Below are 24,610 nucleotides of genomic sequence, written 5' to 3' on the forward strand. Positions count from 1 at the left end.
GAGATAAAGCTCTATATTAAAAAGCATTTTTTCAAGCTACGAAGGGCCATAACTCCGTTATTAACAGATGGTGTACAATGCCATTTGGCGTGTATCATCCTCTTATCCATATATATACTCATACCAAGATTCAATGAAATCCGCCTAAGCACTTCCAATATATGTCTCCGGACGGACGGACGGAAAGGCGGACGGACGGAAAGACGGACGGACGGAAAAGACGGACGGACAACGCCAAACAATATCCCTCTGCCTATGACGGGGGATAATAAGAACATGTTTTCACTGATAAATGAATTGACGGCACAATGACGTACATCAAGTACATATAACCTGCACCTTGGAGTTTTACACTCAACTGTTGCAGCTAAGCTGTATTAAAAAAAATGTAACAGTGGCTGTTAATTTAAACTTAAATTATTTGAATAAACTAATGTTAATTTAAACTTAAATTATTTGAATAAACTAATGTTAATTTAAACTTAAATTATTTGAATAAACTAATGTTAATTTAAACTTAAATTATTTGAATAAACTAACTAAAGAATTTTTACCAAATATTAAATGACAAATACAAAAATAGTCCGCAAGTACGGGATCATTGGCAATCAATTTAACAATATGTTAAATCGCAATACGTAGTATGTGTAGCTTACTTTGAACGAAATACAGTAGCTATTTATCAATAACTTATGCCATCATAGCAATAAAGACAGCGTTAAAGATTTATATAAATTTAGAGAAACGGTTTGCCATAATTCATAAAAAATGCACTGCAAGGTGCAGTTTGTATTCGGGGGTCAAGTATCAAAACCTGCGCTTTTCGCAAGAGTGATGAGACGTTGTCTGTGAAGCAAAATTTTCGTTTGCTAATAATTAGGACACAGTTTACATGAAATTATGGGGAACTGATCATTTGTAGATAGACTTTGTTAACATAACAACGACCTAATTCGGAAGTGCGTTTCTGATTTCAAAAATTGAAAAACACGCATTTGAAATAAAGATTAATATCTTATCTGAACATTTTTAAACCTATGGATAAACAACGTGATGCAACAAAAAGGTAGGTAAATACGTGTTTGAGACGGCAGAACTATGCTTATGCATACTTAGCTACATAATCCGTGGATCTCGCAAGCAGCGATGTAACGGATCTGCGCGTATGCATTTTTAGAAATATAAAATATATGACAAATAAATGTAATAAAAGGCATGGTTACAAAGATCTGAAAAAGTGCAGATTTTGATTTAGAGCTTTGTTTTAATCAACACGCAAAGGGTGCTTTCTTATAATGATTCCTACCTTGCACAGAGAATGTATACGTCAGATTGAAACCCCTCGCTGAGTATCTGGTGAAGATAATACGGGCAGAGTTCGACTGCAAGAGAGGTGGCTTTGTCCCGCAGTACTTCCCGATTCGACGGATAGGAGGCGCTAGGTCCGTGGAAGAGCTCCACGTTGTCATCCCAACAACCGTAATAGGGACTCCAGTGCAAACTCTGTAAAGTAACCTGGAAACACAAAAGACAAGCAATTTAGTGTATATTTATTGTAATGAAACTTGTGCGTGCAAAACATTTTGTAGCTTGGATAACATATTTTAAGTATAACCTGTACATATAATAATTTGATTTAAATGAATATTATATTAGTTTTAGATGTCAAATGTTAAGATAATATAATCCACTTTCTTTATTAAATGCCAAACATAGATTTAAACCGTATAATTATTGTTAGTTGATTGAACAATAATTAAAATTAATGCCAAGTATGAACATTGATCACGTAGCCCTCTGGTGCGTTGATGACCCAGGTACATTGGACGTTGTTGCTATAATTCGACGAGAAGTTGGGGCTCGTGATGATGCCTACTGGATCTGTCAGGTTCCCACCACACTCTGTAAAGGCAAGTGATATGAAATGTTGAAATAAAATTGAATGAACACTTTGAATATTCAACGTAAAATGCAGTTTAAAAAGACATAGCCTTTTCTTTTAATTCACTGAATTCAGTTATATGTATTGTATGAAAAATAGTTTTCAAAATAAAAATTAATACTATAGGTCTGATTTGTTTTAAACTTGTTTATCGGCGCTAATAAAAAGCGTGAGAAAATGTGAATATAATTAATTGAAAATGCAATTGCTTACCCGGTCCTAAATAATTTAATGAAGTTCGAAGCTAAGGTTTAATTAATATGTAAATATTGGTTATAATCACAATATATTTATTAAGCAAGCTAGGTTTTGTACGTTTTGCATGTCGATGGCGATTACGTCATATACATAAATACCTTTAAATGATTTATAACTTTTTAAAGACACTTCAACCATGTTTGGATATTATAAATACATTAAAAACTTCATCTTAAGGTTAAATAACTTGTCAAATTGTATAAATTCTAAACATACCCAAATAACACAACTGAATGTAACAGCCTTGCTAGGTTAGAAAAAAACACATGAATGTTGTGATTTTTTAAATGTATAACTTGATAGTGCAAATGGTGTGGTTAACTGTTTTAACTCCATAAACATTTATATAAACATTAAACAGGAAGGTTATACATAATTTACACACGGCGTTTAATTTAACTAAATTATATATTGAAAAGCACCATTTGTTAAAATCAACTAATTAAATTATGATAACTCATTGAACACTTACAGCCCCCTAGTACAGCCCCCCCCCCCCCCAGTTAAATGCTATATGGATCCGGAGCGAGAGACTTAAGTGTATACTGACTTATTTAAGACTAATTAATAAATCTGCAATTTTGTTACATGGCGTGCTCATAATAATAATTTGTATCATGGAGGCTAAGAACATATAATATATTTTGTCTATAACTTGGATATATATTGTGTAATACGTTTGCTAAAGAAGTTTTCATTCAATTTTGTTTTATGTTAATCAAAAGTTTATGGCTGTTTATATAAGATTTGCAACAAAATACCTGAAAATTGGTATACCGCGGTACATTAAACGATTTTGAGAATTACAAATTCTATAATATATATTTATCGTGGTACGGTTTTGTTGAATCGCATTTTTTATCAAAACTTCGAAAATAAATTTAAAAAAAAAATAATTCAGAAATTTAATTATACCTAGCACTGTAAGTTTCAATGCTCTGAAATCTTGACGCACTCGATATGTTATTAGCAAAGCAGCAAGAAACTAGCATCCATTTGTTTCTTTCTTTATTCAATTGATCGAGCGGAGCTTAAATCTTATTTGCGAACACATTGTTAAACAAACAAAGAATATGCTTTTATTATGTAACTTCATTTTAATTAGCCCATTGATTATTTTTTTAATTTCAGACCAATAGTTTGGATTAGTAGGCGCTAAATTATTATGTATTTTGCACTGTGACATTTCACACATCAAAAGTAGAATGATCATATGTAAAATGTGTAATATGCTGTTTTGCTACTGTTGATACATGAAAACCATGTTTCTTTTAACGCAATTTTTATAGATAATTACTATGACAACTTGCAAAAATAAATCTTATACTTTTTCATCAGCATGTTTAAGAAAAGAAACTCACAAAAGAAGTAAAGAAGCAGATTATACAATAAGAATAAAACAAGTATTATACAATAAAATCAAGTTACTGTCCGTTTCACATAAACTTTAAACATCATTTTTCAATACTTTATTTTTCAATACGGGTTTGCTTTATCGCAATATATTGCAATACGGTTTATGTCGTATTTTTGCGCCTTTAGTGTATATATCATGTATATTACTATATAGTTTAATAGTGCGATACAACTTGGATAATTATTATTCCAATTATGTATTTACTTTGACTTGCACTGCTTCGATTTAATTGAATGACTAAACCATGACATGTCTACATAGTCACTCGAAAGCCATGTAAACGGAAAGATAGCATACCGCATTCAAAAATGTACATGCGTGTACATTAATATGATCTGAGTTGCCAATAACTGTTTGTTGAAATTATCTTCGCTTCAATAGCATATTCATGAACCTTCTACGGCTGTTCAACTATTATAATGTTATCATGTCTAAAAGCGACAGCAAATCAGTCAAATCAGTTAGCTAAAGTAAAATAATATACATGTATTTAGTAACGGCTGAATTTGCCATTCATTTAATCTAGAAAATATTTATGTTAACAACAAATATACAATAGACATTTAGCTAATTTTATCCCATCTTCACCGCGACATTGATGGTATAACCACCTTGTTGAATAAACCTGTCGCGTTCACGGACTTCTTTTTATTCTACCACTGAATGATTTTTCATAAGAAATCTCTAGAGTCGAGAAAACTTTTGCTTTAAAATTATACGACCTTCAACCTAGTCTAGGGACATAATTTTTCGCAATCCGTATAACAAGGTGCCTGAACCACGTGACTTTTTCGGCTATGTGTGGGACAATCGGATGTAAACAAAACGTCGCTTCAGGTAACGTTTTTTGATAATTTTTTCATTATTTCAAAATCATTTCCAAAAAAACAAAGACGAGTGCCCGGTTATTGTAAAAAGACACAACTTTTTTAAGTTTGCGCAAAATTAATAGTATTTGTACCAAAAAGTGCAAACGCGTGTTCGAAAACACATGAAGTGAAATGCTATGTGTGGTATATTTTTTGTTTAATCAACAGAAACATTTATTATAATATCGTCGAGGGTTCGAAAAAAACAGGGCGGACATAGTTATTCTTCATAGATAAGCTACTAACATTGTATGTTTGCGCAAACGCATCTTATTCGGAGTGTGTGTATATAAATGTTATACTGCTATGTGTGGGGCACATTTTTTAAATGCTATGTGTGGTATACAAAAATTTGCCCGTCAGTTCTGCATTTAATCTGAACACAGTTTTGTAAGAATCTAGAGCATAATCTTTAGTCTGTCCTGAAAATATATCAAATTAACCAAATGTTACATGATTGAATACTAAAGAAATCGTGTAATGATTAAACAATTTATGTTTAACTGAACATAATTCTAATAAAAGCATACATGTTATGTTGAAATATAATATTTCTTTGTTTTACTTATTGTCTTTAAATAAATATAATGATTGCTATTTCTGCCTGATTATTGAATTTGGTCCATTTTTAATGAATGACAAAGAAAATAAGAGCACATGCTTTAAAATGGGTTTTACTTCTATTGTTTTTCAGACTTGAAAAGGATTAGTCGAACGATCTGTAACGCTTTTAAGGTTCGAAGCTGTGTAAGAACTACATGAACACCATCAAACCACACGGAAGGTGATATGTGGCAAGTTAATTATCAAAACCACAGTGACAGAGACAGGGACCCCGCTTCATTCTGTGATGTTTATCGAAAGCTATTTCAACTAACTCTGCAAACATGCCATTTAACATGTATTTTTGCATAAGCAAAACAAAGTGTGTGTATTGATATGTGTGTATATTTATGGGTTTTGTATCTATGTTATTACTAAAATTGATTAGATGAATATAAAATCTGATTATGTGTGTTAATAAAACAGGTGTTTCATAACAAAAAACAATTTAAATCCAATGATGCTTTTTTGTGGTCTATTCCAATATCATCTCCATATGAACATCTTCGAATCCAATAATGCTTGTTTGCAGTCTATTCCAATATTATCTCCATATGAATATCTTCAGTATATCAAAATAAACACGTCATTAATAATAACATTACTTTATAACTAGCATGCACATGTAACAATAGAAATTAAAGCACCAAATACATAAAGAAGTACATTAATATTCATAAATAAATTGTAATCAGTCAATTTATGAATTTGCAAATTTTGCTATTCAAACATATGAATGCTCCAATTAAGTCATAACAAATGATAATCGCCAAAACGTCTTGACTTGTTGGGGGGTTATTATACCAACAAACATATTGAATTGCATCAATACTTCATTTACTCAAATTCAAATAAAATCTGAATAACTGAAAATAGTTTGAGATGTTTAATGAAAATACTCATTCGCCCCGGTCATGAAAGGGGGCTGCAAGATCTTGTTACCACTGCACCAAGTAATTAACATTAAATCATATAATGTTGTTCAATTTGTTGAAATGTCAAATTTTTATGTAATGTTTATTTTGATTGTTTTCTTTCCCTGCAATACTTGCACCATCTGGTAATAAAACAAACAGCCATTTAAACTTTGGAACATTTACTATACATGTTTGTATATGACAACTTTTCATTGATCAAGATATCAGTACGTCTCTTGAAGGTGCTCCCAAAAATACTTAAATCTCCCTGAAAAGAACAAAATACAAATGAAATAAACTGTTAAACTTAAAAAAATAGCATGCGTGATATATCAGATAGCTCAATAGGATTTAGATACAAATACATGATTTTCCAGAAAAAATGTTATTGATCCTAGTGTCTATTTGTTTAAAAATGCTGTATGATCTCTTTATGCTTATTTAATCACTATCGTTACAGTCAAAAATGCCTACACATTCCTGCTAAAAAACACACAACTAACTCTTTTTGTAGCTTTGTAGCAATAATATTCATATGACATCTTGCGCAAACAATCCTTTCGATTTTGTGTATTAAACAAGTGCATTAGTTGGCAGTAACAATTCACTGAAAATTCAACATTTTGTAACAATCAATTTTATAGAAACAAACAAGAACAAGTTTGCCCAACGAAACTATTTTCCTGTCAGTGCGTGGGTGGCTTTGTGTTAGGAGATCCCCGACCGTGTTTTGACCTCTCTGCCACACTGTTCGCAAACAAATGGCATTCTAAAAGTAAACAAAATATGAATATAAGTTATCGACAGTCATGATAAGAGTAACATGAACGTAGGATTATCATATTTAAGGCGCGCAAAAAACTACCAACAATAATTATTGACCAACTTGTGTTATTCAGACAGACTTTAAATATTATTGACGTTAATGTCAATCTTTCGATTCTCTAGTTTAGTTTGTATACCACACATAGCATTTAAAAAATTTGTCCCGCACATAGCATCATTACATTTTCATACACACACTCCGAATCAGATGTATTTGCGCAAACATACAATGTATGTAGCTTCGCTATGAAGAATTACAATGTCCGCCCTATTTTTTAAACCCTCGACAACATTGTAATCAACGTTTTTGTTGATCGAATACAAAATATACCACACATAGCATTTCACTTCGTGTGTTTTCAAGCACGCGGTTGCAAACTTACCAAAGTTGTGTCTTTTGTCAATGACCGGGCACTCGTCTTTGTTTTTTTGAAAATGGTTTTGAAATAATGAAGAAATTATCAAAAACGTTACCTGAAGCGACGTTTTGTTTACATCCGATTGTCCCACACATAGCTGAAAAAGTCACGTGGTTCAGGCACCTTGTATAATGAATCAGCTGATTGACGGCGTCATAAAATGACATACTTATTGCGTCATTTTTCAATAATATGTGATGTCATCTGCTGGTGTACACAAAACTAGTATGCGATGTCTGGGGAAAAAACATTGAAGACGCGCATTTTTTTTGCGTGTGAATGTATCCTGACTGTAATTATGAACAAGAAATATCTTTAAAAGGATATACGGCGTTGATGTTGTTACCGACCAGTGAAAGAAGATGGAATGAAGCGACCATGTATTTTAATGAAGGTAGTGAGTGATAATAAGATATTTTTATATTATAATGTATTCACAAATAAAAATGATGAACAAGTCACAAGAAGAGGTGAAATTGTATGTTTTATTGTCAATAAGGATTGTAATAACTAGGTTTTCACAATTGAACGAGTAATACATTTGTTTCAATAGGAAAAGAAAACATATTTGCCACTGAAAAACTATGAACATAATGTTGGAATGAAATAAAAGATAATGTGTTATAATGTGTACCGATGTTAGTAGAATGTAAACATAAAAGACCCAATAGTGCAAGCATCATAATGATATGAATTTTTTTGCAAAAAAAAAAAAGAATTTATATAAAAAATGAACGAAACACAGTACACAGAAACATATTTACACAAGTAAATGCAAATATGGATTATGATAAATCAAAACAGATATATTTCCAACACCTATATATTTCCTTAGTATCGCGGGCTACCGCCCCAAAAACCCCGCTTTGTCGATAGTGGTAAACAACTGCGTACCGGTAAAGTCAGTGCAATATTATCTGGCCTGTTTTTGTAATGTTAAGTGTGGCCGCTACGGCATGTAAACAATAGATTCCTTTAATTGTACAGACATGTGGTATATGCTATACTGCTTCGCAAACTAAGGAGAAACGTTTCGATGTATTGTTTAGAGGATGTTTTGTATCATGATAGTTTTTAATTTATTGTAATTTACATGTAATTTACAATGTTTTCATATTTCATTTTCAGTTCAAATGATATGCATCCAATGTTTTAGTCTGGGAACCAGACTACCGATGTTTACGGTAATTTTTGTATTATTAGCTAATGAACAATTCGGGTTTATTCATTTCGGATCTATCATGATGAATGTCTAAGATCAAAGGTGACGTTAAAGGGGCCTTTTCCCAGATTTGTGCATGTATTGAAATTTGTCATTAAATGTTTAATATTGATAAATGTAAACATTGTATCTAAAAAGCTCCAGTAAAAAACAAAAATACAATTAAAGAAAGAAAAAAAGTAACCCTCAACTAGACTCGAACCACTGACCCCTGGAGTAAAAGTCTATCGCCTATACCACTAGACCATCGGCGCTAACACAACGTGTAATGAATTTTATACTATATACAAGCAATTTCCGTGGTATCACAAAATGTAATGACAAAAACAAAACTCTCCAAATTATAAAATCGTTTCGCGTTGCAACGCTTTATAATTTTCAGGTTTTTAAGTCGTCAAAAGATGCATATTGTGGATATTTTAGAGCATGGTAAATGTCCAGTATTACTGTTGCCTCTCAAATATCATGACTAAAACGAAAATTTGCGAATCTGCAACAATTGTTTTTAATTTTGTCAATTTACCGAAAGGCCCCTTTAAACAGCTGTGCCGAAAAAGTGCATATTCTATGGACTACTTACCTCGGATGGTACCGATGAGACGAAGGATTAAGATCTACATGTAGATCAAGCTTATTCGTGTTATTGATTTTAAGAATGTGCCTGCCTTTTTTGGGTGTGAAATTGTGTTTGTAGAACATACTGATGGGTGTGTGTTTTGGTTCAGTAGTCTTTTAGAATTGTTTTGCTTTTGGATGTAAGTAAACGTAAGGGTATTTTCTTTGATGAATAAACTTTGTCTTTGTTATTTTATCAAAGACAATCTATTCACTCAGTAAGAATAACCCAAGGCTATAGATAACAAGCGTATTTGCGTTTTTACGCAATTAAAATAACCAAAAACGTAATTAAATTCAAAATAAACCGTACACAAACGCAAATACAAATTTAATAACGTAATTCCCGTAAAAAATCTTGCGTCACGAAACGCAACTCCTACGAACACCAGGCGTATTTTTTTAGAATGGTTATTTCCCGTACAAAAATGTACCGGATAGTTTATATGCCGTCCTATGAAGAAAAGAAGGCCGTCTTTCCAGCGGTTATCAATCTTTGAGGTATTATTGTAATTATTCGTAGACCCGTCCAATTTCTACTTTCATTTTCAAGGTATTCAACTCAAAATTGCCCGAAAACGGGGTGCATCTCTTTGAACAGCCATAACTCAATTGTGCAGCGATTTTCACGAAATCGGTCATATTCAATGCAAAAATGAATTAACTTTGATCAGAAATTCAGTAATTGTTTGTTGTGATGTACAGGTAACTTTTTGAATTCCATTTGTATACATAATATAGTAACCTTAGAAGATTTGTATTATATTATATATGTCATTCCCTAAATTATCCCATTGAGTTAAAAAGCCAGGGTCGAAAAACCCAATTAAGCTTAAAAGGAGGGAGTGAAATGTTTTGCTAAAACTCTATTGAATTTACCAAAACCTTATTGTTGTCAAAAACAGGGGATGAATTACCCAATATACCCCAAAAGTTATATATAGCCCTGATAACCCGTTTGCAACAAGAGTTTCAAAGCTTAATAGAATTATTACGGATTATCTTGTGCTTGGGTCACGAACTACAGGATGTGAAGGCTAGATCTAGACGCCATCAAAATCTGCAGCGTCCATGAAAATTTAAGCGTGTATAGTTTTTTTATAATTTATGTTTAGAACGAGTCTGTGTGTAAATCTCAATGTACATACATACGTATGTTGACATCGACATCATTTTGTCAGGAGCGATCGCCGCCATATATTGGATTTTGATCTTTTTCTTTCGAAAATAATATGAATTTTATTAAAGTAAAATCTTCTTTTCGTGGTAGTTATGTGTTATAATTTGCATGCTGCATATAATTGATTCGAGGCATATTGTGATATTTTTTCTCGTTTTGCAGTTTGTGTGTGAACTTTTTTAAGACTATTTTGCCTACCAGAACAAATACATTCTATATCACTACGCATGGTTACATTAGTAAGATAATGATTTTAAGCGCTTTTAAGAATGAATCAAAATTATTGTTAAGGTTATTAGATCTATTTATGTTAAATGTCACGTTGAAAAACATCAATGGGATAAATAGAATACTAGGATTAGCGTTGAATCGAGAGAGGTTTATACTGCTGGGCTCAAACACCGAAAGCGCCAAGGCTCGCGCTCCCGGTGTTCTTAGCCTCGCAACATAAACTTCTCTCTTTTCAACGCTAACCTAGTATTCTCTATATCTCGTTCTCGATAACGAGGTGATGATAATTCTTATTTAGTTGATATAAACGAGTACTAACATGAGATACCTTCTAACAAGCCGCTTTAGAGGTGAATAACTAAATCTATCTCTCTATTTAGTGGCATTTACAAATTTGCTTTAAACATATTAACACGGATTGCATTTAAGTAATTCAATGACACCTTAATCACAAGGCCATCGGGGGCTTTAGTTTATAAAGAATGTGTTTATCTAAAAAAAAAATAACTTTGGAATAATAGTACAAAACGCTTTATTGAAATGAAATTCAGTATTACTCATAATAACACCGAGCAATGAATATTATCGTGAATATGAATGTTATTCATCATCATGAAAATGAAGTTCAGATAACAATCATGAGAGATGAAATCATACCTGCGCCTTTGCATGAGTTAAACAAAAATCCGAATAAAAACAAAGTTGTCGTTTGAAGTGTATACATTGTGAGAACATTACACTCTGTTCTGGCTTTAATAACAATTAAATGTCTATGTATCAACCCAAATCTTAATACACATCATCATTATTGTTTATTGAATTGCATCTATGATCGATCATGTAAAAATGTACTGTCTAACACGACTATAACAATGATATGTCAATTGGCTGTGAGGCTGATAGATGGCGCACGTGAGTGACTTCGGAAATGTGTTTTTTTTATAAATAGACAACCGTATAATGCCTTTATGCCTTATTCCGGTTTTTCAAATTCTACGAAAAAAAGAAAAAACTTAATGATCATCTATTATCTTAAATCAGTTTGAGTGTTTAGTAATTCAGTCTTTCTGCGAATTGATTCTCGATCGTTGTCATATCCAATTTAAATACTTTAAGTACTCTGTTCAGTTATTTTTATCTCAAACTAACAAGTTGTAGAAGAAGTTTTCTTGGCGGAGTTGGAAAAGAGGAAATAGTGGTAAAATTGATCTGCTTGTACCTTTTTGTCTTGTAAATGTGACTTAATGTGATTATAAGATTGGTGGTTTCGCCAAATAAATAACCTAATTGTTTTAATGAAAATTCAATACTGCTCCAGCAGCTGGAGTTTCACTTCTTTATATTGCATTGCACAACAGTTTGATGTGTGCTGCGTGGATGCAGTAGCGTGTATCCCCGTAGATATCTTCGATGTTGTTATATTTTCAGCCTTCAGAGGCTGGTGGCGGTATTGCGTTTTTATTATTTTTAAGAAACCTTGTTTAAGACCTTTCTTATACTTAGATTCTTATACATTCTCTGTACTTATAAAGTAAACGTGTATGTTCATCAATTGAGAGTTCTGCAGGTTATACTGAATTTTTACAGACCATTATCTGACAAGCTGCCTCTTACTCTTTTATGTATGTTACCTTGGCAATGTGTATTAATGTGATTATAAGATTGGTGGTTTCGCCAAATAAATAACCTAATTGTTTTAATGAAAATTCAATACTGCTCCAGCAGCTGGAGTTTCACTTCTTTATATTGTAAACAATTATTAGCTCCTCTACAGTGCAAGTTTTTAAAGGGACCGTTAACCAGATTGACGAAAAAAAGAAAAGTTTTCAAATACCGTATTTTTCAACAATTATTAGTTTATTAGTTTATTACCGAATATACTGAAAATTTGAAAAATTAACAACTTTTTTCAAGTAATGTAATATATAAGTCGTGATATTTTAATAAATATAAACCAATAACTGTTTTTAAAAAAACCTGTATTTTAGAACTTTTCTCTTTTCGTAAATCTGGTTGACAGTCCCTTTAATTATGTTTATTCAGCTGGTACTTATCAGGATACGTTCTCTGTAAGATCATTATAATATATACAGTATTTGCCTAAAAAGGTGTCATAAACGACGTCAACAATTATCGAAGAATTACCCTAAAAAGCATTTTCCTGAAAGATGTTCCATTAAATTCGACAACATTTTTCGTTATTGGAAAATAAATAAATGAAGTCCTTAATGATTTTTATTTTGGATTCCGAAATAAAATAAAAGTACAGTATAGTGTATAATTTTATGTGTCCATTTTTCATACAATATAGACAAAATGATGTATATTTTATAACATAATAAAACCAGAAAATGACGCTTTCACGTCCGTTTGCACGAAAGAAATGCGGTAGTAGATATGAGTTCACCGAAACTTAAACTCTTAAGTATTAAAACCATTTGAATAACTTAGTTCAAATGATGTATGTGAGACTTTTTGTATAAAACCGGACTTGCCAATGATCGACATAAGCACACAAAACAAACAAACCGTGCGATGTCAAAAGTAAGGGCGATAAATATGGAATAAGCAACGATAAGTAAATGTGTTGTTTCACTGCAGATGTTAATGACATTTATACATTATCGACCATATTTGCACATGTAAAAAACTGTCTTGGCAATCACCGTTGACGCATTATTAAGAAATGTTTATGGCTTATATCACAATGAACTCATCAAAAAAGTAAACTTGAAATGCATATAAAGAAATCTTAGTATATCCTTCCGAAATAAATTAAGGCATTGGTAGGATAACAATCTATATGCATTATACAAAGAAGACTTTGTTTAATGCACCATGGCAAGACACGAAAAACTTAAACTTAGACAGCTGTATCGGAAGACCATAAAGATCGAGAGATAAACAGTCGTAAAAGAAATCAGCAAATGAAACTAAAAGCGCAGAGGAATAGTATGTATTTTTGAAGCACATTAAAGTATTAGGGAAAAAAATGATTCGTCTATGTCGATTGAAACCCTTGTCGAAAACGGAGATATTTGTAAACTGAAAATCATTTTGTGTCCTTAAAACATGGGCGACTGAATTTAAAATTGTTTTCATTAAATCAAATGCATGTGAGAAAAAATCTTCGAAGAACAAAAGGCTGTATTCAAATGCAGAAATGGCAAAGCATGGTGTGAATACTTCTACAGGATGTATTGCTTACATATAAAAACAAAAATAATCCATGAACTTTTCACTAAATGCGTTATATCTGCGTTCAGTGTGACCAACGTCTGTTATAAAGTCGATACAGTTAACCAACACAAGTAACCGACGCATTCTGCTCAAATATCACCGGATTAGTCTTAATCCGTCAGTTGGTAAAATATTCTTAAGTGTCTTAAAACAACGCTTGAAAGAATATATAGACATCAATATATTCGTGAATAAACACAACGGATTCCAGACATTGTGTACAGACACCTATTTACATCATGCTCCAAAATTCCAAATTTTAAAGACAATATATGGGCGTTTTTTTGACATGATAAAAGCTTTTTAACAGGGTGGATAGAGACTGTAAGTGCTTGAAAAACTATTATCTGTCGGTGTTCTAGGTCAGCCCTCTACATACTACGACATTTCTTTAGCATTTCTCGAGCAAGGTTTGATATAAATGGACTCCCAACGCAACTACTCTCTCATACATTGCTTAGTGGAACAGGGATATAAAAGCTCCCCAATCTGTATACGAATGATTTTGGCAGCATCAAAGTCTATGAAACTCGGGATCACTTTCAACGTCGAAATATATGCATGCTCCTGAATAATGATGACATTATTTTCGTGAGAAAAATTGAGCAAAACAGAATCGGGCATGAAAATTAAATAAACGTCTTTTTTAAAGAAAAATTAGCTAGAATCAAGCATAATTCATTTTCTAAATAGCTGACGACAATAATGAGCGCAGACAAGTTCTTAAAATCGTTGGGCTGTTTTTAAACTGATACTTAATTGGAAAAGAAACATTAACAGAGGTAGCTGGCCGAGCTCTTGTGTTTCTTTTCAACAAGGAAAATTAATAAAATTGCAAAATCCATAAATAGACTAAGATCGAACGTATTTATCAAATTATAAAATAGCGAGCTCGCAAAGCCGCCGCAGGCGGCTCGAGAAGCTCGCATTACGTTAACACGTGTATGTGACTATAGATCTATACAGGTTATTATTTTGAAAAGTTTGGTATCTGCGCGCGCAACCGAACCGGATATCCGGAATATCCGAAACTGGAACTGGAAATGTTCGAAGTAAATAACCAGCGTCTCCTGATTGATCATAATGATAAAAAAAGATAAAAATGATCAAATTTACAGCTTTTAAATATGCTAAAATTCTCCCCGTATTTATTGTTACTATATTTCGAATAAAGCATCACCATTCTTCGTTTAAAACATTTGTCTTCATTCAGGGACTTCCCCGTTCAATGACGTCATCACCAGATGTATCCATGGCCCGTATTCACCAACCGATTCTTAGACTTAAGAATAAAGAATAGCCTTAGAACCAAGAAAAATGTGTTCAGTGTTTGAATACATACAGGCCTCCACCGGTGATTATGTCATTAACAAATTGTTCTATATGAAGAATAATATAGATAGAGATGTTTACTGCATAGTTTGACTCACAATTAAAGAAATTCTTGAATATTCCAATTTAAAGAATTTTCTTTATTCTTAGACTTGAGTCTAAGAATTGTTTGGTGAATACGGGCCCAAGTAACGAATGACGTCACCGTTTTGTGTATATAGCAAGTGTCAACACCGACCGCTACTCGCATTTTTCATTAAAAATGATGACAAAACAAGTAAGTGCTATTATTTATTGGACGATTGCCATTGAGGAACAAACACACGATTTGTTCGGCATGTACTCAGGTACCAAACGTTTTCAAACAACAACCTGCACAGTCAAATACTCCATTTCATAATCATTTCATATAGTGTATTTATTTTTCTTTCACTGTCTAAGTCATGCATTACATTTAAAGGTGGTAAATCACATTGGAGTATCATTTCAACATGAACAAACTTTATTATCTCATCAAAAATTATATATCAGTGGTTTTATTCTAGATGACTATTCTCTTCTATTGAACAAAATACAAAAATTTAGCTTAATTTTTTTGTCACAGATGGCATTATTCAAACAAATATTGCTACCTTTGAGTACGGTGGGTGACGTGACAGTCGCTAACCAAAATGACTTTTAAGCAGTAGTTAGTAATATACAAATTAATTTAGTCCTAGTATTTTGGTTCTTAAAACAAAATATATACTTACAAGTGTAAAATTATCAAATTGTTATTTCAATGGTATTAATGGTATTTTGGTGGGTGAAATAATTATCGCTGACCTACCTTGCATTTATTCCTCAATTATGGTAATTTGAAATTACTTTGACTTTAAATGCTCAAAAAGGACAATAAAACTAATATGCTGTCTGGCCCTTGTGAAATCTAAGTACAGTATGCAACAATTTACATGGGGAAATCATTGATGGTGCCAGTGACGATGATGTGCACCTGAAAATTATAAGTGAGAAGGTAGCAAAAGTTGGCTGATTTAAATTCGTACATTGACGATTTCATAAAAATAGTCCGTTCTGTGCCCATCACAGAGGTGAATGTAATGTAACCGTCGTGCAAGAGATTGCTCTGTGGTAGGCACAGAACGGACTATTTTTATGAAAGCGTCTCATTCATGTCATGATCATTCCGAGCGTTCATCATGGAGGTTACAGTATGCTCAACAATCTCTTGCACGACGGTTACATTACATTCACTGCATTAAAGAAAACCATCTCATACCATAATATCTTATATCAGTCTTAATTAATTATTATAAAATGAATATGTTTTTTTGATGTTAACAAACCCACATACCTACATTCGTCGAAGCAATGTCTACCGTTACTCAATAAAAATTATGTTCAATTGTTTACATTTGTGAAGTGCGTGGAATGACTCTATCTGCGTAAATGGGCAATAAAATAGTTCCAAAGAGTTGCATTAAAACTCGCAAGTTTTTGCACGATGTACCGTAAATTTAAAATTCCTATTTCATAATTTTTCGCCTCTGATCCTAAAAAATCCAAATCAAATGTACTTTGAATGCGTTCGTTCGTTTATGACCAGTCTCTGGGCAAAATGGCAAACTGAGCCTTCCGCAGAGCTGTATGTGAGAGCAAGGAACGACAACTCTGCGTGGAGATTGGGCGGGCACCTTATCCACGAGGGCCTAGACTGTGTTTATCTAAGAGCCTTTGAAATAATTATACCAAACGTTTTTTCATTGTAAACATAATTCAGTATTATAACCATTAACGCCGAGACGAAACCATATGTTTAAACATATGATCTATAATCGATATTTATATTATTTCTTAAATGTTTCCGAATACCATACATGTTTAAACATTTGATTTCGTAACCTGAAAAAAACATTTACTCTGATTCAATTCAGAATGCCATACACGTCAAACATATCATTTCGTAACCTGATATAACTTTGCGTCTGAATTGTTTCCAAATACCACACATGTTAAAACCGTTGATTTCGTTATCTGATATACCATTGACTCTGAATAAGTTACGAATATTCCCGAAAATGTGTGTGAATGATATTTATAATTAATTCATGTGTACTTTGATGACATGTGTAATTATTGTAAATCTTAAAAAGAGTATTCTGTTGCTTTCAGACGATACTGTACTTATGTCTTACTCGGCTACAAGGCTTCAACGTCATCTAGAAATACTGCGTGAATATTGCAAAGAATGGGGTGTAACTGTAAATACTGAAAAAAACATTAGTTTTTAATTAAATATTATTTTTATATCTTACATAATAATAAGTTAAAAGTAATATAGATGACATTTGCTGGATTCGGTGGATTATCGATTTTAAGTTACGAGTGATCATAGAAAATATGTTTTTCTATGATCACGTCATTTCGTCAAAAAAGTGACGTCATTTCACAGTAAACAGTGAAAATTATCGATAGTTTTGACCGATAATTTTCACTGTTTGAAACAGTAAAATTATCAGTTTTAACTCACTGATATTTCTCTATAAACCACCGGAAAGCATAAAATAAAAATAACTAACTTCACAATCGTGATACATCGGCTATCTCGGATTCCTCCGTAAGATAGGCCTCGTGGCTAACGGTCGCCATATTGCCTTGTATTACTACTTTACTACCCAAAAGGTTGTCAGTCTATTGTTATGAGGTTGTATACGATGCGCGTTGAACTAGCGCCAAACTTTTTACCGAAACTTTGATATTAAGAGCACTATTAACGTTCATTTGTGTTGCATTTTGACCTATTATCCAAGTGATGTACTTTTCCATTATTATTTAATCACCCTATCATCCAATTTTTAAGATGAAATTACGGTGTTTACAAAACCAAGCAAACCGAAAGTGAAACAAGATGCATTACGTTTCGCGATGTAAACATTAAATATTTGTTCAGTTTGAGGAAGCGAATCGATAATAGACGGTGGAATATGTATGCAATACAGACTATCATTGCCGATTGTAGTACTGGCTAAAAAATACCTTTTATGACAGGCCATGTATAGAACGTTAATCAAAATAGTGACCATAAATCACTACAAATGTCTGAGTTGATCATTAATATAATTAATGCACGTTTCTGATCTAATTGCCTGTATCTAGTTGTAATTACCATGATATTGATAAAATTAAAACGTTTTTTTCATAAATTAACATTACATGTTTTATTTTTATCATTTAGGTAATATATAATTGTATCATTATCATCATTAAATATTCTGAAAATAATCTAAATTATCATGATTACTTTAAAGTAGAATTTTTAAATTTTTCTCATTATTTTTAATGAATTTCCACATTTGCCTGATTCAAAATAAAATGTATTAATAAGGGTTTCAGTTTTTCAATTTTTATCCAATTTTGAGTTCGATTAAATTTAAAGTACTAACTACATACATGTATGTGAAATGCTCTTGAGTTCGTTTCCTGGGCCTAGAACCAGTACTTGGGTGTCTCTTGGAGATTTCTTAAGAATGCTCCCACACTGGGGATGAAACCAGTGACCTCCAGATCATTAGGTAGACACCACATCCATTACACATCAGCGACCTTTAATTAGTAAATTACTTTAGTATTGCAGCATTATATAATATAATGTTGCTACATATTTTTGGAAAATGATTAATGTGCAGTACTAAATAAATCTAAATGCATACAATTTTAATTGTGTATATTGTGTGATTATTAGTTACAAATTCACTTTTTACAGGTATACTGGATTATGAAAGACTGATAAACATAAAATTGACAACTTATCTCCCCAACGATACTTTGTGTGGCTCATTCTCAGAACAAACCCATAGTCAGTGAGAAAACTACAGTGTAAAAAGACCACTTGATTGTGACAATTATGGCTGACCAAGCAAATGTTATCATTTTAAAATAAAGAAAACTTCCAGTTCAATATACATTTTATACCAATTATGACATTGACCAACACAGAAAATAATTATAAGGTTGATTTTCCCAAAATTGACTGTTACAATTGGATACTGTTTTAAGCTTCACTCTACTTTGTCTGAAAATAAAAGTCCTAAATGATGTAATAGAAACATACATATTTAATTTTTAGTTTTACAAGTATATATATATATATACATTATATACATGTGTATGCTTTGATTATTTTCTATTGAAGCCAAATTAATATCCCATTAGATAGATAGATAATATTACAGCAGTATTCCTAGTTTGTCTGCAAGTACTGCAGAAATCATGGATTTTTATTTTACTGAGTCAGCCTTAATCTTTTTATTATAATTGTTAAAACAGATTAAGATGTGCATAATACAATTGAGGATGCATCAAGATTAAAAAATGGTACATGTATAAATTAATAAAGAATCAATAACAATCAGAAACTGTGCATTTTTTTCAGTATTGTGTGAAAGGATTTGAAGTAATTATGTGTTTTTGAAATATGATTTATGTGAATTTGAATAAATATATAAAATTTAGTGATTTTCTCAGACAAAACTGTTAATTACATACCAAAGTATTCAGAATGTATTATTGTAATATTCATTCGAATTTTTTAGTACAAAAAGCACTTTTCCCTGGCATTTGTATTTATAGTAATTGCATATTTTATTATTCTGACAGCATTTATAAACTGTGTTAATGCAAGCATGAACACGGTTTCATTTTTTGAGTATTTAACTAAGAGGGCCATGATGGCCCTGTATCGCTCCACTGCTGAAAAAAAGGCTGAAACAAATTTCTCTGCATGTGCAAATACTTAAATATAGGCCCTATTTAAGCACATGTACACTTTTGTGACCTTCTGGGCTGGGTCAAATTTAACCCCAGGGGCATAATTTGAGCAAACTTAGTAGAGGACTTCTATATCTCACTTCATACAAAATGTGGTAGCCCTAGGTCCTAGAGTTAAGGACAAGAATATTTTTTAAGTTTTCACAAAATAAGCAAGATATAAGCGTATATAATGTTCAATTTTGTGACCCATGGGTCAGGATCAAATTTGACCCAAAGGGCATAATTTGAACAAACTTGGTAGAGGTCTATACGATGTTATTGCATACCAAATTTGGTAGCCATAGTCCGAATGGTTTTCGACAAGAAGATTTTTAAAGATTTCACAAAATAGGCGCTTTATAAGCGTTTATTCAGTTTTGTGACCTCCTGGGGCAGGGTCAAAGTTGACCCCAGAGGCATTATTTGAACAAATTTGGTAGAGGTTTATTAGATGTCACTACATACCAAATTTGGTAGCCCTACTGGCTAGGCCCAATGGTTATGGACAAGATTTTTTAAGTTTTCACAAAATAGGACCCATATAAGCGTATGTTCAGTTTTGTGACCCCGGGCAGGGTCAAATTTGACCCAATGGGCATAATTTGAACAAACTTGGTAGAGAACTATTACATGTCACTACATACCAAATTTGGTAGCCCTATGCCTTATTGTTAAGGACAAGAAGAGCTTTAAAATTTTCACAAAATAGGCACTATATAAGCATATAATTGATTTTGTGGCCCCCGGGGCAGGGTCAAATTTTACCCCTGGGGCATAATTTGAACAAACTAAGTAGAGGACTATACAATGTCACTACATACCAAATTGTGTAGCCCTAGGCCTAATGGTTATGGACAAGAATTTTTTTTAAGTTTTCACAAAATATGCATTATATAAGCATATGTTCAATTTTGTGACCCCCCGGGGCAGGGTCAAATTTGACCCTAGGGATTAAATTTGAACAAATTTGGTAGAGGACTATTATATGTCACTATATACTAAATTTGATAGCCCAAGGCCGGATGGTTATGGACAAGAAGATTTTTGAAGTTTTCACAAAATAGGCCTTATATAAGCATATGTTCAATTTTGTGACCCTCGGGGCAGGGTCAAACTTGATCCCAGGGGCATAATTTGAAAAAACTTGGTAAAGGACTATAAGATGCCACTACATACCAAATTTGGTAGCCCTAGGCCCAATGGTTATGGACGAGAAGATTTGTAAAGTTTTCACAAAATATACCCTATATAAGCATATGTTCAATTTTGTGACCCCCGGGGCAGGGTCAAATTTGACCCCAGGGGAATAATTTGAACAAATTTGGTAGAGGACTATTAGATGTCTCTACATACCAAATTTGATAGCCCTAGGCCCAATGGTTATGGACGGGAGATTTTGAAAGTTTTCAAAAAATAGGCCTTATATAAGCAAATTTTCAATTTTGTGACCCCGGGGCAGAGTCAAATTTGACCCCAGGGGCATAATTTGAACAAATTTGAAAGAGGTTCACCCCAGGAACATTCCTAAGAAATTTCATCAGAATTGGACCAGTAGTTTAGGAGAAGATGTTTAAAGGAAAAGTTAATGCACGGACGCACGATGGACACAGGACCTTTGGCCAGTGGAGCTAAAAATCAAATTAAACATTAAGTTTTGATGTAAAATCAGTTTTTATATGCAAGTGTCTATTTCACTTATAAATTAAAACAGCATATTAAACATTATTGAAAAGATTATTCCAAGCTGGATGTCATATTTCAACTTTGCATAGTGTAGTTAATTGAACATTGTATTGAACTGTATGGGCAGCTATATTTTTTAATATATGTATTTTGTATTATACAAAATGCATTATTTCTACCACAGGTAGACCATATAAGGCCTACTGCTACTAAATAGGCACTGGTATAAATTTGACACTGTTTTTGATGCTCATACAAAACTTTAATTATTACTTCACTTTAGTATATTAAATATTTTCAAGTTTGTGTTCAACTTTTTTTGCAAAAGAGTGTCTTAATGCATTTGAAAATATACTTAAAACAAACTAAAAATGCATTTTAACATACCTTTTTCCTGGTAAAGTGTATTTGGAATGATAAAAAATACACTTGAAGAGTATTAATGCTGGAAAAATGCAGAAAAAAATACATACGTTTCTGTTAGAAGTGTGTCTGGTCTGCATTTTTAAGTGTATTAAATGCACATAATGCAGATAAATACAATGCCAATAATGTTACATGTATTGTAATGGACATAAAATGCACTTGTTCTTGTAATTAAATGCTTTAATGAATTGAAATAACCTTTTATAACGTTTTAACAATTAATAATACCTTTTTATATAAATTTTCTTTTGAAATGTGACACTTAACTGATTTTTGCACCACTAGTAAGAGATATAATTTGTGCTCATATTGCTTTATCATTACAGTATATAATATCATTTGTTGTATGAAAATTACCCGTAAAATTCATGTGAAAGCTCAAGAGATCGATTGCAGCGTGCTATACCCTGCTCCTTTTTACATGACTTGATGGTATTTAGTCCCCAATTCTACATGGCCAAGGGCAAATTAATGTGCAGATTTGACAAATAAGTCATAACTGGGATCCAATAGGCAGACTTTCATATTACTTGTATTTAATTTAAATCATGATCTGAATTGCTCTTTGGCAAGTCTTTGTTGGTCACAGTATTCAACTGAATTTTGATTATATTTTCAATATTTATCAGACAACATCTTTCTTTAAAAGTTTAACATGATTGCTTGGTTAATTTAGAAACAAGATCAATGCATCATAATGAAAAAATGTGTAATAGTAAAAATGGCAGCAAAAAAGCACTAGATTATCTGCCTTAAATCTGAGACGTTATGTTGATGTTTTGGAATTTCTCATGAATAATGTGTTCCATAGTTGTAAAATTGTATAGTCGCATGCATGAGTGTTGTCAATGTCACAATACCAATTAAAGCCTATAATTTACTAAAACAATTTGAAGTTTGATGTGTGTTTTTTTCAAGATCTGTTAATATATATATATATATATATATATATATATATATATATATATATATATATATATATATATATATTGTTGAAAAGTAAACATGCAATAAGTTTACCAGGTCGCCGTGTTGTAATGGATATGGTGTCCGCCTAGCGACCAGGAGGTCATGGGTTCGAACCCACCGTGGGAGCGTTCTTTAGATCTCCCCCTAAGACACCAAGTACTGGTTCTAGGCCCAGGAAACGGACTCGAGAGCGTTTATATAAGCCTTTAAGGCTTTCGATGCAATCGAGCTAAAATAAATAGGTTTAAACTAAAACTAAACTAATAAGTTTACTGTAATTAAGTGACAAATAGTTTTACTGATTTGGTTGGATGCATATATGCAGATATATCATGGTTTGTGCAGAGGACAGTAGCAAAAACAAGAGCTGTCTCCATAGGATGACATACCCCCCTGATAAACGCTTTAGTAGAAGTTATGAGCATTTTTCAAAACCTAAACGCCGACCATAAGTTCAAGGTCAAAGGGGTCAAAATTTGTATGTGTATGGGAAGGCCTTGTCCATATACACATGCATACCAAATATGAATGTTACATCTGAAGCGACATAGAAGTTATGTGCATTTTTTCGAAACCTAAATGCAAAGTGTGACGGATAGACAGACGGACAGTGCGATCACTATATACCCTCCTTTGGGAGCAGTAAAATGTGTTTCACATTGTTTTGGTAAATTAGTAATGTAGTTAAAAGAACAGAATCATCAATTATAAAGTTATTGATTATAAAGTGTTGCTGGCATATTTGATGCATTCATCTAGCTATAAGAAGGTCCCTGTTTTATCCCCACTGGCACTGAGCGAGGGTTCTCAAAATCTTTAAACAATATGAATAAGTACATATAGGGTCGAGAAAGCCTTGTTGATATGGGGGCTAAACACCTGAAATCAAAGCGGCCCAGGTTAAAGGCCGAGGCCAAATAAATAAACCAGAGGCCGCATGAGCCTGCTATACTCTGAACAAGTATTGTTTCTTCTCAGAAAACTGGCTTAAGTGTCTTACTAAGCTTTAGACTTTGAGTTTCAGTGCAATCTATCTAAAATAAATTGGTTAAATTAAATAATAATTTGTAAAAAATAAACATTCTGCACAAATTCAATTATTTACTTTACCTGTGTGCATGAATCATTTCAGTCTTGGTGGTTAGTGAACTATGTCAAAAGCACCATAGCTATGAAACACTTGTATTTTGAATATTGCAATGTTCCACAGAAATGATGCTGATGATAATTCTACACGATCATTCATGACATGAAAAATGATGAATTATTAGATATATTTCTAAATTCCATTTCCACCAACAATTCGGTTATTCCACTACCAGTTCACATGCTTCGTACACAGTTGAAAATAACACTATTCCACTCAACAACCGTTACACATGTACTCAATTTTTCAACTTTTCGCAATTAAAATTGTCTTCTACTGATATTGTTGTTGTTGTACTTTTGAAAGTAGTTCGAAAGATGGCGACTATTAACCCAGAGATTGATTTATGAAATAAATCGTCTGCTGATCCAGAGTGCTAACTTCATCGCGGTGTTACATTGTCATTTATGTGCAGTTGTGTTAAAGCTCAAAAAGTTTTTTTTGCAACAGGCATATAGGGCGTTGTTTTCTCTTAAAAGTTGTTTTTTTCCAAAATCGTATTTAGC

General features: G+C 32.5%; 1 protein-coding gene across 1 annotated transcript in view; it reads right to left on the bottom strand.

Annotated features, from left to right (window-relative positions):
• LOC127863432 (multiple epidermal growth factor-like domains protein 10) overlaps nt 1-1,647 on the bottom strand; it is a 128,089-nt gene extending 126,442 nt beyond the window's left edge. The window contains exon 1 of the mRNA XM_052402960.1: nt 1,307-1,647. Within this exon, the coding sequence (XP_052258920.1) occupies nt 1,307-1,469 (163 nt within the window). The 5' untranslated portion in view covers nt 1,470-1,647. The remainder of the gene's footprint in view (nt 1-1,306) is intronic.
• Nucleotides 1,648-24,610: the final 22,963 nt, after the last annotated feature.

The sequence above is a fragment of the Dreissena polymorpha genome, unplaced genomic scaffold (genome assembly GCF_020536995.1).
Source record: "Dreissena polymorpha isolate Duluth1 unplaced genomic scaffold, UMN_Dpol_1.0 chrUn008, whole genome shotgun sequence".
NCBI classification, from domain to species: Eukaryota; Metazoa; Mollusca; class Bivalvia; order Myida; family Dreissenidae; genus Dreissena; species Dreissena polymorpha.